This window comes from Alternaria hordeiaustralica (genome assembly GCF_023758085.1).
Source record: "Alternaria hordeiaustralica strain BMP 2776 chromosome Unknown scaffold_6, whole genome shotgun sequence".
Taxonomy (NCBI): domain Eukaryota; kingdom Fungi; phylum Ascomycota; class Dothideomycetes; order Pleosporales; family Pleosporaceae; genus Alternaria; species Alternaria hordeiaustralica.
In genome coordinates, this window is record NW_026056778.1 from 1,201,344 (window position 1) to 1,218,573 (window position 17,230).

A 17,230-nucleotide genomic window follows, 5' to 3' on the forward strand; every position below is an offset into this window, starting at 1 on the left:
CCGTGGGGCAAAATGCCAAGCATTACTGGTACAGCCCTGTCACGGATGTTGATTATCAAGCCTCTGGGACTTTCCTCCAGCACGCGACCATGTAGCACTTACGTCCACACCTACAGTCACAGTCACATACACCATGGCACCCTCGCTAGAAGAGCCCGTACAGGTCGATTTCGAAGCACCTCTCAAGGCTGCGCCCAAGCTCGTTGCGCCCGAGCCAGGTACATTTGCCCCGCCACCCCTCCGGCATTACACTGCGACTCTGTGAGAACAGACTGCTAACACTATCGCGACAGAACACTGCCCCGGTCCCGAATCTCTCACAGCCGGTCAAGCGGACTCCTGCGCAGGATGTCCCAACCAGTCAATCTGCGCCTCCGCGCCCAAGGGCCCCGATCCCGACATTCCCATCATAACCGCGCGCCTCTCCTCCGTAAAGCACAAGATACTCGTACTCTCCGGTAAAGGCGGCGTCGGAAAGTCGACCTTCAGTACAATGCTTTCGCATGGCTTCGCATCGAATCCATCATCGACTGTCGGACTTATGGATACAGACATCTGCGGGCCCAGCATACCGAAGATGATGGGCGTGGAAGAAGAGACAATACACGTTAGCGGAGAAGGATGGGAACCAGTGTGGGTCAGCGAGAACCTAGGAGTCATGAGCGTACAGTTCATGTTGCCAAACCGCGACGACGCAGTAATCTGGCGCGGCGCAAAGAAGAACGGGCTGATCAAGAAATTCCTCATGGACGTAACATGGGGCGAATTAGACTTCCTCGTCGTCGACACACCACCGGGTACATCCGACGAGCATCTCTCCGTCAACTCCTTCCTTAAAGCCAGCGGCGTCGACGGCGCGGTCCTCGTTTCCACACCCCAAGAGGTCTCGCTCCTCGACGTAAGGAAGGAGATCGACTTTTGTAGGAAAGCGGGAATACCTATACTGGGCATCGTGGAGAACATGAGCGGATTCGTATGCCCGGGTTGTAAGCACGAGTCTCAGATCTTTAGAGCGAGTACGGGTGGTGCAGCGAGGTTAGCGAAGGATCAAAATATACCCTTTTTGGGCAGGGTGCCGCTGGACCCAAGGATAGGCATGGCTTGCGACTTCGGAGAGAGCTTCCTGACTGCCTATCCGGATAGTCCGGCATGCGCTGCTATCAAGGAGGTTGTCAGGAGAGTTGGGGAGGAGATTGGGTTGAGCAGAGAAGAAGTATTGCCTGTGGATGAGGAAGAAGCGTGACCTCAAAGAGCGCAGTCGGTGTACAGCAATACAATCTTGGATGAAACGAAATCAGACAGCACAAATGGAATGGCTTTACTTATCGGCATAATCATATTTCTACAGGAACATATTCCCATTGGACAAATCGTACGGCATTTGCAAGTCGGCCCGCGTCAATAAAGTGATGACTTACGAAGGCGGTTGACGCAAGCAGCGCAGATCGTTGAGTTCGTCTTGACACACCGGAACATGGAGATCAGGGAGAGCGAGAGAGACGGATACAACGATAACAAGCGTCAGCTAAGGCAGTTCCTCCCAAAGATTGTTTGCGCGTCCTCTTAAGCATCGCTGCTAGAACTACTTGATCGATGCCATAAGAATTGTAACCCAGTGTCACGACGTATGCGAAGCCACTTCGCTTCTCTTGGAGTCGTCATTCACTGCCACAATGGTGCCGCCCCGTTGGATCTTCGTGTGGCAGATTCCCAGTGGAAATTATGAGTGGACTGGCAGCCACACCACAGCCATTGATCAGCGTCATCGTATCACGCTACACGATGCTTGGCACGCGTAGCAGGTGCTTGGCGCATGTTTCGAAAGCTTGGTAGGGTGGCCTGTGGCTTGGACAAAGATAATGAGCTCATAGATGTTGCGCGGGTCGATGCAAGATTTGCGAATACATGCTGAGAAAGAAGAGAAAAATGACTGGCCTGGCCAGGAGACGGCGTGTAAGACCATGCAGAAGATCGAGATAGGTCCCGTGTCTGCGCGGTCCACAGTGCAGCGCGGAAGGCTCGAGGATGTCATGGCCCACACGGCTAGCGGCAACCATCCCTGCCGCCTCGGTGCCATCAATCACAGGCACAACAACTTTCCTGACTTTGAGGCTAGAGGCGCTTTCATTTTGGCCCCAGCCTTTCTTGAATTCTTACTCTCCCCCGCCTCTATCGTTTCCGTATTACACGCGCTTCACCAGGGCGTGCAATTGTTTCCGTCGCGACAGGAACGCGAAATTACTAGCAGCGCGCATCGTATCTGCGACTGAAGCCAACTCTTGGACCCTGAGCGCATTGCCATTGTACGTCTTTGCTCTGGCTTAATTGAGTCACTAGACTGACTGGAGCGCAGGATCGTAGACATCTTAGACGCGTCTGCGCATATACTCCCCCAACCCTCCCGCTATCGAACATTGCTCGCGACCGACGACGACCATGGCGGCTGAATACCAACAACATGAGGACCCCAGTGGCGTGACAGGCATTGGCGCCGGTCCTCAAGTCATCAGCACCTCGGGTGCAGTGGATGTCATCATGGGACCGCTCCTCAACTACCGACGTACAAGCAACCAGCAGGCCGGGCAGCCTGTCTGGCACGGCAGTGTCCTCATCGTCGCCACGCCCGGACAACAGAACCCGAACGAGGCACAGCCAAACCCCCAGCTCACACTCTTTCCTGCTGGCGCAGTTGACAAGAATATGGGTGACGTGAGGTTCAGCGTGGAAGCGCGCGACTTTCACGGAGAGAAGCTATACGAGGATAGCAAGAGGGCCTTCTGGCGCTTCAGGATCGATGCTCCCGTGCAGCCATTCGAGTCAAGATGGCGTTACGAGATCCAGAACCTCAGATACACAGACACCATGAAGGAGGAGAAGCCCCAGAACTTCGTCATACCCTCAATCACCCAGTCGATGCGCATTATGTTCCACTCTTGCAACGGCTTCAGTGTTGGCACCGACATGGACGTCTGGTCCGGACCTGTTCTGTGGAACGATGTCCTCCGAATGCACGAGCAGCGACCTTTCCACGTCATGCTTGGAGGAGGCGACCAGATCTACAACGACGGAGTGCGAGTCGATGGACCGCTCAAGCCCTGGACCGACATACATAGCCCTCATAAGCGACGGGAGTTCCCCTTCGGCCAGCAGATGCGTGCCGACTGCGACGAGTACTACTACAACAACTACGTCAAGTGGTATGGTCACAAGCCCTTCTCCACTGCCAACAGCCAGATTCCTCAGGTCAACATCTGGGACGACCACGACATCATCGATGGCTTTGGCTCTTACACCGACCACTTCATGAACTGCGCTGTCTTCAGAGGCATCGGTGGTGTTGCGCACAAGTACTACCTCCTCTTCCAGCACCACCTTGCTCCTCCAAAGAGTACCTATACAACCGACGCGCCCCAGACGACCAATGTAACAGGCCAGGGAGAAGGCACAACTCCCGCCGATCCGGTACAGGTGGACAGCACCTTCGTTATGACCAACGATGAGGGCGACCCATCGTACCTTATCGGCTCGAAGCCCGGCCCATATGTCGAGGAACGCAGTCGCAGCATTTACTGCCAGCTCGGTGCGCGCATTGCCTTTGCTGGTATTGATGCACGAACAGAGCGTACTAGGCATCAGGTCAACTACCCCGAGACTTACAAGATGCTCTTCGATCGTCTCGACGCCGAATTCACCGCGAACCCAGAACTCAAGCACATGATCTTGCTGCTCGGTGTACCCATTGCCTACCCTCGCTTGATATGGCTCGAAAACATTCTGCAGTCGCCGTTGATCGCACCCATCAAGTTCCTGAACAAGCGCTTTGGCTTCGCTGGAGGCTTCTTCAACCAATTCGATGGCAAGGTCGATTTGCTCGATGACTTGGATGACCACTACACCGCGCGTCAGCACAAGGAGGAGCGCCGCAACCTCATTCACAGCCTGCAGGCATTCTCCAAGAAGTTCTCCGCCCGTGTCACTATTCTTGGTGGAGATGTGCATCTTGGAGCCATTGGTCGTTTCTACACCAACCCCAAGACACACCAGATTCCCGCAGAAGCTGACCACCGCTACATGCCCAACATCATCAGTTCCGCCATCACCAACAAGCCCCCACCGCAAGCTGTCGCGAACTTGCTTGCCCGCCGAAACAAGATCCATCATCTCGACAAGGAGACCGACGAGACGCTTCTCGAGATCTTCGACCGCGACCCAGCTCTCCCCGGAGGCGTCAACGCGACAAACGGCAGCTCCACCGCCCAGATCGAGGGCGACGGCAAAGACGGAAAGATCGAACCCAAGACCTCCGCCGCGAACCACGCAACGATGCCCTCGCGCAACTACGCCATCATCTGCGAATCCGCCATCCCCACCCCCTCAACCCTCGGTGTACCTCCCGGCTCAGCGCCCTCCATTAACACGAACAACACCGCCGCGTCCAAGATCTCTGCTGCCCCCGGCAAGAAAGACAACATGCGTCTGGGTTTCCATCTCGGAGAGGAGAAGGCTGGAACCCAGCACCCGGCTGCTGGCGGTATCAACCCTTCAGGTCTTTGCGGACCGTATGGATTGGATGTTACACTTAGGGTGGAGATCAGCAACCAAGATCGCGAGGGCAGGACTGATGGCTACGGCTTCAGTATTCCCGCGTTGGATTGCTCGGCTTATGCTGATCGTGGCGAGAAGTGGTAGACTATACCATTGAGTTGGACGCTTGGGAAGTTGGACAGTGAAGATCTCAAGCGGTAGATGAATAAGGTTGTCATGGTGGAAGGTACTGGATGATTTCATTTTGCTTTCTTGTTTTGGTTTATACCCTCGAAAGTTGCTTGGCATAGAGCAATCATGTGTAGTAGTTAATTAGTCGATAGTCTGTAATGTTATCCCATTATTGGGTTGGTACAACAAAAGTCATCCTGTCTGTCTTACCGAGGCGAGGTCATTGATTCCTGCACGTGCTGCCCCACATATTGTCGTTGAGGACACAATAGCCCAGGTCGTATAACCACACCTGCACGCTCTACACGGGAAAAATGCGACAATTCTAAGCGCTTAAGCTACCTACACCTTAATAACTACTATAACTACTAAAAGTTAACTTGCGTAACGCACTATAACTCTACTAAATCTTTATATTTTTTTATTTTAATACGCGTAAATACCTTATAGACGCCTAGAGAATAATTCTACTAAGTCTTACTTTTTTACTTTAAAGCGTGTACGCTTTTTTAAGGCCTTTAATTATAAGAATACTAGTAAATAATATAACGTATAAGATCTCTTCTAGAAGTTTAATATATACTTTACTATAGGCTAGAGCTCTTAATCTAGACTCTCTAGTCTAAGTTAGAATAATCTACCTACGTACGTCTACTTAATATAGCTTTTAAGCCTACTAAGGCTATATAGCGTCTTAGACGCCTACTACTTTAAATAGCTACTTAGCTAGTACTTTTATAATATACTTATATTTATACTTATACTTACCTACTATACGTCTACTATACGTCTACCTTATATACTACTTTATATACTATATAATATATAATTACTCTATACTATATGTATTATATTATATTATATATATATATATATATACTAATATACTAAATATAGCTTTATATTTAGCTACTCTTATAGAAATACTATTACTAGTAATATTATAATACTATTACTATTACTATTATATATAAATACTCTACTACCTATATATAAATACTTATACTAATATAATACTTAACTAATATATTATACGCGCTTTAGCACTTATAAAATATATAAGTATAGCTCTAACTTATTTTATACTTTAATAGCGTCTATCTAGATCTTTTATCTACTATTTATCTTTTTTTTATTTAGAGCTATAGTTCTACTTTTTAGGTTAAGAGCACTTAGTACTCTATCTTCTAGATCTTCTAGTAGCTTTAGCTACTTACCTATAAAGCTATTATTATATATTACTTCTATCTACTATTAGCTTTTATCTATTACTTATTATTTAGCGTCTACTCTTTATACTTATATACTTTATATCTTAATATCTTTAAGAAACTATTTAAATAACTTTAGAACTTATATATTTAATAAGTTCTTTACCTTCTTCTTATAATCTACTACTTTTATTTTCTTTTACTTTTTAATAGTTTTAATATTTAGATTTATAAAATTTACTACTTATAAAAGCTTATATATAAGTTTCTTTTTACTAGTTCTTTTTATACTTAATTAGCGCCTACGTATATATATACGCTTATAATACTTACTAGCCTCTTTAGATAGTTTTATAGAAATTAGCTATATACTTTAGCTTACTTACTAGTTTTTACTTTAGATAAAATATTTAAGAATACTTTCTTTTATACTAAATAAAGTTTTTTTAAAGTATACTTTTTACTACTATATTTTTATAACTATACTTTTATAACTATACTTCTCTTTTAGCTTTTTTCTTCTTAGTCTTTTAGCTACTACGCTCTAATATATAACTTAAATTAATTTAGAATATCTACTATATTTTAGCTACTTAACTTATACTTACTTTATTTATACTTTTTATTCTATTTATAGCTATAATAATTACGCTTACTATCTTTTCTTACTATAGGCTATAAGTAGCTAAATAATTATTAGCTATATAAGAAATAACTTATAGAGTATTATAGATAGCTATAGTAGTAGAAATAGCGTAAGAAAAGTACTAAATAGAGCTTATATTCTAAGGTTTTTAATAAATAGCTAGATACTCTTCTAAAGGCTTCTAAAGTAGTCTAGAAGTACTCTCTTAATACTTAGATACGTAGAGTAGTAATTTTAGCTTACTAGAAAACTATTTACTATACTCTACTTACTTATAAAGAAGCTAGTATACGTAAAGCTACTTATTAGAAAGAGATTACTATTAACTAGTATAAATAGTAAGTTTCTTATACTTTTTTTTACTAATTTCTATCTATTCTAGACTTCTAAAATAGTATATTATTTACTAATAAAGCTTATATAAGCTTTAAAAACTTTCTAAATAACTAGATTTTATAAGTAATTAGAAAGTGCTATAAGCTTAGTAATATTATAGAAGAAGCTAAGAAGATAGTAAATATTATTTACTTTACTACTTAGATTAACTACTATAAAAAAGTAAAAAGTCTAATATAGGCTCTTAATCTAGACTCTCTAGTCTAAGTTAGAATAACCTATCTACGTATGCCTACTTAACGTAGCTCTAGAGCTCTTAAGTCTACTAAAACTATATAGTACTTTAGGCGCCTACTACTTTAAGTAGCTACTTAGCTAGTATCTTTATAATATATTTATACTTATACTTATACTTACTTACTATACACTTACTATATACCTACTTTATATACTACTTTATATACTACGTAATTACTCTATACTATATATATTATATTATATTATATATATATATACTAATATACTAAATATAGCTTTATATTTAGCTACTCTTATAGAAATACTATTACTAGTAATATTATAATACTATTACTATTACTATCTACTACTCTACTATATATATATAAATACCTATACTAATATAATACTTAACTAATATATTATACTACGCGCCTTATAGTATAGCATAATAAGATATTAGGTAGAGATAGAAAGTATTTAATTTATAATTAGAGAGATAGAAGAGTAAAGTAAGTAGTAATAAGTAATTAGTATAGTATTCTTATCTAAGAAAGCTACTCTCTATCTTAAAGAGCTATTAGAGTACTTATTTTTCTTCTAATTATATAATCTAATTAGGTAACTAATTACTATACTATATTTTTCTCTTTAGCCTTTTTTACTTAGCTCTCTTAAGTAGTCTATCTAAAGCTTCTTTAGTAACTCTAGCTTCTCTAATAGTAATATTACTTTTTTTTACTATAAGCTTAATAATATTAAATTATAATAATTACCTTCTATATAGCCTAAATCTAGTCTAATTTAGCTTTAGCACTAACTTTATAGTAATATTTACTACTTAATAATAGTAGTAAACTCTTTTACTAAGTAAATTTACGCTATAATCTCTAACTACTAGTAGTAGCTCTTTTTATATATAAACTAGTAGTCTCTTACTCTTTCTTTTACTTTTTTTTCTTACTACTTTTTTACTTTAACTTTCTTCTAGCCTCTTTAGCTCTTTACTAACTTTTTTTTATCTCTTAATCTTTTTCTACTTTTTATAGCTACTATTAATAGCGCTCTAAGTAGCTATATAACTAGTTCTATTAGTAGTAGTAGTAGTAGTAGTAATAAAAGTAGTAGTAAAAAGCTTAACTAGAATATCTTTTCTAAAGACTACTATTACGTAAAGAATAGTAATACTACTTTACCTCTTTTTCTCTATCTTATCTAAGTAGCTACTACCTACTTTACTAAGTACTATAAGTACTTTAATCTCTTTTTACTATAGACTTCTAACTAACTCTTACTTTAGTTAATACTTATAATACTAAGACTATAGATATTACTTTTATATACTAACTAGCTTATTTTATTTAGTAGCTATAAATATAAAGTATTACTTTTAGCTTTTACTTCTAAATTCTTACTATTTATAAAAATAATAATAAGGCTTATCTAACTTTAGTATTTCTTTACTTTAAGAATAAGTGCGTTCTCTTAGTCTACTAGTTCTTTAGTCTAAGTATAGATTAAGGCTATTATAGTACTAATATTAAGGCTTATTTATACTTCTCTATTTCTACTTTCTTTATACTAGCTAACTATTATAGTAGTTATCTAGTAAGCTACTACTAGTAACTAAGTCTTTTTTAGTAACTACTACTATAACTAATACTAGTCTATTTAAGCTTAATAAACTTTCTATAACTATGCTTAGTTCTATTACTAAGGTATAGTTCTTAACTTTAGTACTTATAATAACTACGCGCTAAATAGTAGCGCTTTTTAATACTCTTTCTATAGTAAGTATAATATCTTATTTTATATCTTCTTTAGCTAACTCTAACTATAGCTAATATCTCTAAGACTAATTCTATACTTTAAGCTTTACTCTCTATAGCTAAGATTCTAGTAATAGTCTATACTTCTTACTTTTAGTACTTTAATATTATATTACTTATCTATTATACTTATTAGGCTTTAAGTATCTTTAACTCTACTTCTTTATTAATTTACTCTTAAAGTAATAGTAGTACTAGTACTTTAGATTTATCTTAGGCTAGCTCTTTAAATTTATCTTAGGCTAGTTCTTTAAATTTCTTTTACTTTAGTTCTTTAAGTAGCACTACTAGTTCTTTATTAACTAGTAGTCTAAGTTCTTCTTCTATAAGTTCTTATTATTATTATAGTACTAATAGCTCTAATACTTCTAGTTCTTTTAGTTTTTCTTTCTCTAAGCTTTAAAAGCGCTTTAGCAACGTTAGCTTAGAATATTTAGTAGTAGTCTATTAGTATAGCTCTAGTAGCTTAAGTAGAGAACTTAATTAGATATTAGGCTAACTTTAGAAAGTAAATTAGTAGTATAGTAAATTAGAATCTAACTTTTCTCTAAACTTAGCTCTAAGCTTATATTATAATATTATTATACTTCTTCTTCTCTTACTAACCTCTTATTATAACTACCTTCTCTCTTTATTTTTCTACTCTAACTTCTCTCTTTTTAGTACTAGCGCTCTTTTACTAATAGCTCTACGTAGTAATAGCTTTACTAGGTAGATCTAGTTAGTATCTAGGTATAGCTTTAATTAGCTTTAAAGAATATTATTCTTTATATTTAGTAATAATAGTTTAAACTACTTTAGCTAATTAGCTCTTATAGTACTAGTAAACTCTACTTTATTTAGATTCTTTAAGTAATAGTAGCTCTTATTAGACTAGGCCTTTAATACCTAATATAGCTCTAGCTAGTAGTTACTAAGCTTTTTTACTACGCTCTTATTAATACTCTTAATAGTATTCTATACTAATACTAACTTTTCTTTATATAAAGAAGCTAGTAGTAACCTTTTATTATTATATAATTTAATAGCCTCTTACTTTAAGTACTAAGTATAATAAACTACTTTCTTTAAATACTTCTTCTAAAACTATAGCTACGTAGTATAAATAGTAATTAGCTCTTCTTATAACTTAACTTTAGCCTAAAGTAAGCTTTACTAAGTAAGTACTATAAGCTTAATTAGTAACACTAAGTTCTACTTTAGTACTAGCTAGGCTAGTAAATACTTAAGTAGTTTTTATAGTAATACTTACTCTACTTATATTACTACTAATAGATTATTAATCTAGTTCTTTAGTAGCTTAGCTAGTCTATAAATAAAGCTCTAGTATTTTCTCTTAATAAGCTCTTAAGCTCTTAAGTTATAAGCTAATACTTATATATAATAGATTCTAAACTAGTTAGTAAGCGCTTCTACTACTAACTTATTCTTAGTACCTTTATTTACTAATAGCTTCTTAGATATACTTTATTTATAGTAGATCTTCTTATATATAAACTTTATAACTACTTTAGAAGTAGTAGTTATTAAGGCGTATACCTTTAGCTATTCTAATAAATATTTATATATAACTAGAAAATACTTTTAGTTTTAGACTTTAGGTATATAAGTAATATCTAGAGTCTACTATATCTAAAGAGCTTAAAAGTATATTAAGCCTAGTTTAGCCTTTTATCTAGTACTACGTATTTACTAGTAGATATTATAGAGCCTAAGCTACTTTACTACTTATTAATATATACTTTTTTACTAGTATTACTAGCTTAATACTTTAAAAGTAGTCTAGATACTTTTATAGTCTAGCTACTTATAAACTTTCTAAATTATAGTAGCTTATAAGTTCTTTTTATCTAATACTTAGCGTATAGAGTAAAGCTTTATTACTTTTTAAAAGAGGTATTACTCTTTTATAAAGAACTTAGCTACCTTCTTAATTTATTAGTATAGTTTATTACTATATAGTTAGCTTAGCCTTTATAAGCTAAAAAAGTACTCTATAATCTCTTTAGAGTTATTACTATACTTCTTTACTAGTATTTTTAAAGTACTACCTTTAATATTAAGTACTAAGCTACTTTTATTATACTTATTTAATATCTAATTAATAAATAGCTCTAAGTTATTCTTATCTTATTCTAAAAGCTTCTAACTCTTAGACTAGAGATATCTTAATAGCGTATTAGAGATTACGTTCTTCTTACTTAAAATATAGATAATATTAAAGTTCTACTAAAGAATTATTACTAACTACTAATTTATTACTAAGCCTAGAAGATTTAATAATAACTAATTAAGCTATATAATTAGAACCTTTATATTAGTTTTAATAATAAAATAGTAGCTATAGAGGTAAGTCTAAAAAGCTTTTAGTGCCTATACTAGCGTTTTATATTCTAGCTTAGTTAAGTACTACTTTAATTCTAACTCTAACTATAGCGTGCTTTTAAACCTAATTATATATTATAGACTATTCTAGTCTATCTACTTAAGCTAGGCTTCTTCTTTAACTTTTAAGGCGTTTACGCTAAGTATTAGTAAACTTTCTCTATAATTAATTAGCGCTAGCGCTAGTAGTAATATAATTATATTCTTTAGATTTTTTATTACTACGCGCTAGTCTTCTCTCTATTTCTACTTAGTATTCTTTTATAATAGCTAGAAAAGTAGCTTAGCTCTAAGTAAAAAATACCTAATCTACTATTAATAGTATACTATAATACTAACAAACTAGCGCACTTTCTTAACTAATTAATATTCTAGCTACTTAATAATCTTTTTAGCTTTATCTTAGGTAGAGTATTAGCTCTAGTAATTAACTTTATATTCTGCTATAGCTATTTAGAGTACTCTCTAGTAAAACTTTTTTACTAAGACTATAGCCTAGGCGTAAAATAGATTAATAAGAACTCTATCTACCTACTAAGTATACTTAAGAACGTATTAGTAAATTCTAAGTAAAGCCTTCTCTTAGCTATAATTAGTCTTTAGCTCTACTATACTAATATTATTAATAAAAGGCGCTATCTCTAAAAAGTAGTTATTAAAAATTTTTATTATAGTCTAAATAAAAACTACTACTAAGTTAGTAGCTTCTATTAGTAGTGTGCACTAGCGCATAAGACTAATTAGAGTCTAAAATACTATTATATTATAGCTAGAGATATATAATAGAATTTAGTTATATTCTAAGTATAGATTAAAATAGTAATAGATTAACCTTCTAGTAAAGCGCTCTAAAAACTTATTAGCTAAAGATAGAATATATCTATCTCTTTTAGTAATAGCGTTATACTTAACTATATTATTAATTAACTAAAAGTTAGTAGTAACTTTTAGCTACTTAACCTTTAGTACTAAAAAGTATAGATTTTAATACTATTTATCTTCTCTCTCTAGAGTACTACGCTACTCTTAGATTCTTACTATCTTAATAATAATTAGCTCTAGCTTCTTAAAATAGAGAAATTTTTAAACTTACTATACTTTATAGAAAATAGTCTAAATCTTATAAAGAGGCTAGATATTCTTATAAATTATTAATATATTCTAGAAGTTCTAAGCTAATACGTTTTCTTACTAAAATATTAGCTCTTACTAAAGTTATACCTTATTTAGCTAAAGGTTCTTCTCTAACTTTATATTAAAAAGCCTCTATAGTATTAACTAAGCTTCTTTTAGAAAGAGTGTAGTTCTTATAAAAAAGATATAGTTAAATAGCTCTAGATTAGAGCTCTTTAGAGTTATACTTACTACTTAATAAGTAATTACTCTTTTCTTCTAATCTACTCTTTTTAGGTCTATTAGCTAGTTAGAGTAGAGTATATCTACTAGCTATACCTTATTAGTAATACGCTTATATAGTGTATTAACTTTAGCATCTTTTTACTACTAAAGCTAAATTTTTTATAGTATAACTTTCTAATATACTTTCTATAACTTATTATTAGTATTTTAGTTTTTAATACTTTACTTATAGCGTAGCTACTTATTAAATAGTTTTTAATACTTTAGCTTATAGTAATAGTATCTTAAAACTAGTAGCCTTTATAGTAATAAATCTAGAATTCTAAAAGCCTTTAGTAAGTATACCTCTCTAGTAGAAGTACTTACTAGGCTTTTCTCTAGCTCTCTATTAGTAATAAGTTTATAACTAGTAATAGATTATAACCTAAGAATAAAATCTCTTACTTTCTATTAGTAGCTTTAATATAGTAAAAAGCTCTTCTAAAGATATTAAACTTAATTTATAATCTAGTAGTAGCGCACTAAAAGGTACCTAATAAAATTATATAATAAAGATTTCTTACTATTCTAAAGTAGATTAGCACTAGAATACCTCTAATCTAGATTAGTATATTAAAAGTAGTGCCTATAAAAAGGTCTATCTTTCTATTAGTACTAATTATTTTTTACTTTATCTCTCTTAGTAGTATAGACTAGTCTATTTTAGTAATATAGATGTTAAGTACTTTTACTATAAAGAGCTTTATTATATTAAGCTATAATCTAGTATTAATAAGCGCTTTATCTATCTTTCTATAAAGTAATATCTAGTAGATTAGTAGCTAGCTTTTAATTATATAGTAATACTATATTACTTTCTACTTTACCTTAACTACTATAAGTATATCTAACTAAACTTTATTATACCTATTCTTCTCTTTCTTAATATTATATTACTAAAAGTTTTCTAGCTTATTAGCTTTACCTATATTATACTTTTATTAGAGAGTCTACGCTATAGTAGAGTAGAGGTAGACTAATATACTACTAGAAAGTAATTTCTAGTAATTCTAATCTTTTATAATATTAAAGCTTTTACTAGAAGTCTTCTATATACTTTATTTAAGTATTCTTTAAAGTAAAGACGCTAATAATTTACTTTTAGAGTTCTTATTAGTAGGTATTAATTATACTTTTATAGTTTCTCTAGACTAATACTTAGTATCTATAAATCTTATCTTAAGCTTATAAGCTCTATTAATTATTCTTAATAGTGTCTTAGCTATCTCTAAAGTAGTAAGAAGGTTTAACTATCTAATTCTATATATCTTTTAGCTAAGTATTACCTTTAGTAAAGTAGCCTAGAAAGTATTTTAGGTAAGCTTCTCTATAGCTTCTATAAAGAGAGTAAAGCTTTACTATTACTTATAAAGCTACTTTAGAGCTAGAATAATATCTTTATTTATAGTACTTCTACTAAAAGTATTCTAGAACTAGTCTTACTATAAGTATAGACTCTTAAAAAGTAGCTAGCTTTAGACTTCTTAGTTAATATTATTCTATATATCTACTACTACTTAATACTAAAATATATCTATATTCTTCTTTAGCTTTTCTATTTCTATATAAGAGTATATTACTATTTTTTCTCTTATAGTAGGTATATTAGCTATCTTACTAGTAATAGCTACTTTAGACTAGACTTAAGTATTTTTTTAATAAACTTTACTACTTTTCTTTAAAGACTAACTTTACTATTTAGTAGTATTTACTTAAGACTCTACTATATATATCTTACTAGTATATAATATACTCTTAAGAAAATACGTAGTATTCTAAAGTACTATTATTTACTTTATAAGTAAGCTACTATTCTCTAATACTTTAATAGTGTAGCTTTTACTAGACTATTCTTTAGGCTTAGTAGTAATTAGTCTTCTAGTATTATTAAAGAGTACTAGTAGAATAGTCTATATTAGCTATTTAAGCTAGAAATTATTAACTCTAAATTACTTTTTTAGAGATTTAAGAACCTATTCTAGAATCTTACTCTCTAATAGCTTTAGCGCAAATTCTCTTTATAAAAAGATTCTTTAAATATTAGTTAGAAATAGTTTAAAGTAGTACTTTATATAGTTATAGCTATTAGAGGTAGACTTATTCTTAGTGTAGTACTAGTAGTTATTCTTTAGAAGGTTTATATTAGAGTAGTTTATAATTCTATACTCTTCTTAGCTATAGGCTTAATAGAATATTAAGTTTCTACTTACTTTTATATTATTAACTTAGAGATTATATATTAGTAGATAATAGAACTTAAAGCTTCTATTATTACGCTTTATAACTAGATAGATATTACTCTTTTACCTAATTACTAATTACTTATAGACTTTAGTATAGTTCTTTTTTTTTAAAAGAAGATAGTGTATTACTATATTATTATTTATAAACTAATTAAACTACTTTATACTTATAGTGTATCTCTTAAAGTAGTATACTAGATTCTTTACTATAGAGTTAACTTAGAGTTACGCTACCTAAACTTAGAGCTTAGAGTAAAGTACTAGCTAAATCTCTTATAGCTATAGAAGTTCTTTAGACTATAGTAATTTATCTTTTAAGATAGTAATATCTTATTACACTAAAACTCTACTTACTAATATATAGTTAGTATTAAGTAAATTTAGTTCTTTCTCTTACGTCTAATACTCTTAAATAAACTTATAGATCTTACTAATTTAAAAGCTAGAAAAAGTATTAAGCTTAGGTTAATCTATCTTTAGTATTAAGTATATTACTTAATTTATATTCTCTCTAGCTAAACTCTAAAAGAAAAAGTAGCCTTTCTCTTCTTCTAGAACCTAGAATTAGAGCCTAGCTATAGTAAAATAGACTAGAAAGTTCTAGTAGTATTTAGTAATTTTTACTCTAGGCTAGTAGTAATAAATCTTATTAATATAGCTCTTAATAAAAGCTTAAATACTACGCTTTAAGCTTTTATCTTAGCTTATATATAGCTTAATAATCTTCTTCTTAAAAGCTATCTAGTTAGTAGTGTTACTAGAGTAGCTAAAGAACTTTTAAAGAAAAGTCTTATAGTAATAAGTATAGAAGTATAGTACTTACTTCTTCTAATCTTTCTAGCTTTAATCTACCTAATTATATTTAAACTTATACTTCTTTAGAAAGTTAGTAATATTCTTTCTATTAAAGATAGATATATTAGCGTTAGTAGACTTTAAGTAGCTAATATAGTAGCTTTTTTCTTACTATTCTTTAGTATTAAGTAATATTATTATTAGTAATAGTAGTGTTATAATTACTAGTGTAGTGCTTATTAGTGTTAATTCTTATTTAATATTAGTGTTACTTTCTTCTTAGTGCTACACTTTTCTTATTTCTCTTTTCTAACCTACTATTAGAGCTAGAGCTATACTATTCTTAAAGCTCTTACTATTCTTTAGTATAGCTACTATATAAATATCTTCTTTTTTTAATCTAAATTTAATATTAGACTATTCTTTAGCTCTAAAACTTCTTTACTACTTTAGTATATTATCTTCTTAGTAACTAAGTTATACTTACTTTTCTCTTCTTAGGTATAGTAATTTAGCTATACTATAGTTCTTTTATAGTAACTTACTATCTTTAGTTAGATACTAAGAAACTATATATTTTTACTAATTTCTACTTAGTAGTTCTACGTAGCTTAACACTAAGCTTTTATACTATTATACTTCTTTAAAGATATACTAAGAATACTATATTACTATTATAATAGCTCTTTTTCTACTAATAAACTATTAGTACTTTTTAGTTAAGTTACTAAAAATATAGTATAATAAGATATTAAGTAAAAGTAAAAAGTATTTAACTTATAATTAGAGAGATAGAAAAGTAAAGTAAGTAGTAATAAGTAATTAGTATAGTATTCTTATCTAAGAAAGCTACTCTCTATCTTAAAGAGCTATTAGAGTACTTATTCTTCTTCTAATTATGTAATCTAATTAGATAACTAATTACTACACTATAATAGGCGCTTAGATACTTAAGTATAATACTAAACTATTCTATATTTTAAGCGCCTCTATAAACTTAGTTCTATAAGCTTTTAAATTATTTTTATTATCTACCTTATAGGCTAATAACTCTAGTAGCTTACTCTACTCTACTATAAATACTTTCTCTATACTATTTATATTATCTATCTTTTATAAACCTATACTACGTAGCTATATATACTCTCTATATACCTACTTAATTCTTTATATTTTTAAAGAGATATATAAATAATCTAAGTCTTAGTACTAGCTTTAGTAATAAAGCTTTATTCTTCTTATTCTTCTTACTAATATTAGCTACCTTTCTATATACTACTATCTCTATATTTAGAGACTTAAAGTCTACTTTATTTATAATTCTATTTAGGTATACTTTTAATACTATCTATTATTAGCTACTATATATATATATACGTATACACTATAGAATACTTACTAGTTATAACTAGTTCTAGAATAGAAGAAGATATT

At 32.6% G+C, this 17,230-nt stretch overlaps 2 protein-coding genes across 2 annotated transcripts; both read left to right on the forward strand.

The window, feature by feature from the left end:
* Positions 1 to 133: 133 nt before the first annotated feature.
* On the forward strand, positions 134 to 1,243 carry NBP35 (cytosolic Fe-S cluster assembly factor nbp35; the record flags this gene model as incomplete). The annotated part of the gene is made up of 2 exons (XM_049386908.1): positions 134 to 218; positions 294 to 1,243. The coding sequence occupies 2 exons, from the start codon at positions 134 to 136 to the stop codon at positions 1,241 to 1,243; spliced, it is 1,035 nt and encodes a 344-aa protein (XP_049245678.1).
* A 1,193-nt stretch (positions 1,244 to 2,436) lies between these two features.
* On the forward strand, positions 2,437 to 4,689 carry J4E84_004301 (uncharacterized protein; the record flags this gene model as incomplete). The annotated part of the gene is made up of 1 exon (XM_049386909.1): positions 2,437 to 4,689. The coding sequence occupies one exon, from the start codon at positions 2,437 to 2,439 to the stop codon at positions 4,687 to 4,689; it is 2,253 nt and encodes a 750-aa protein (XP_049245679.1).
* Positions 4,690 to 17,230: the final 12,541 nt, after the last annotated feature.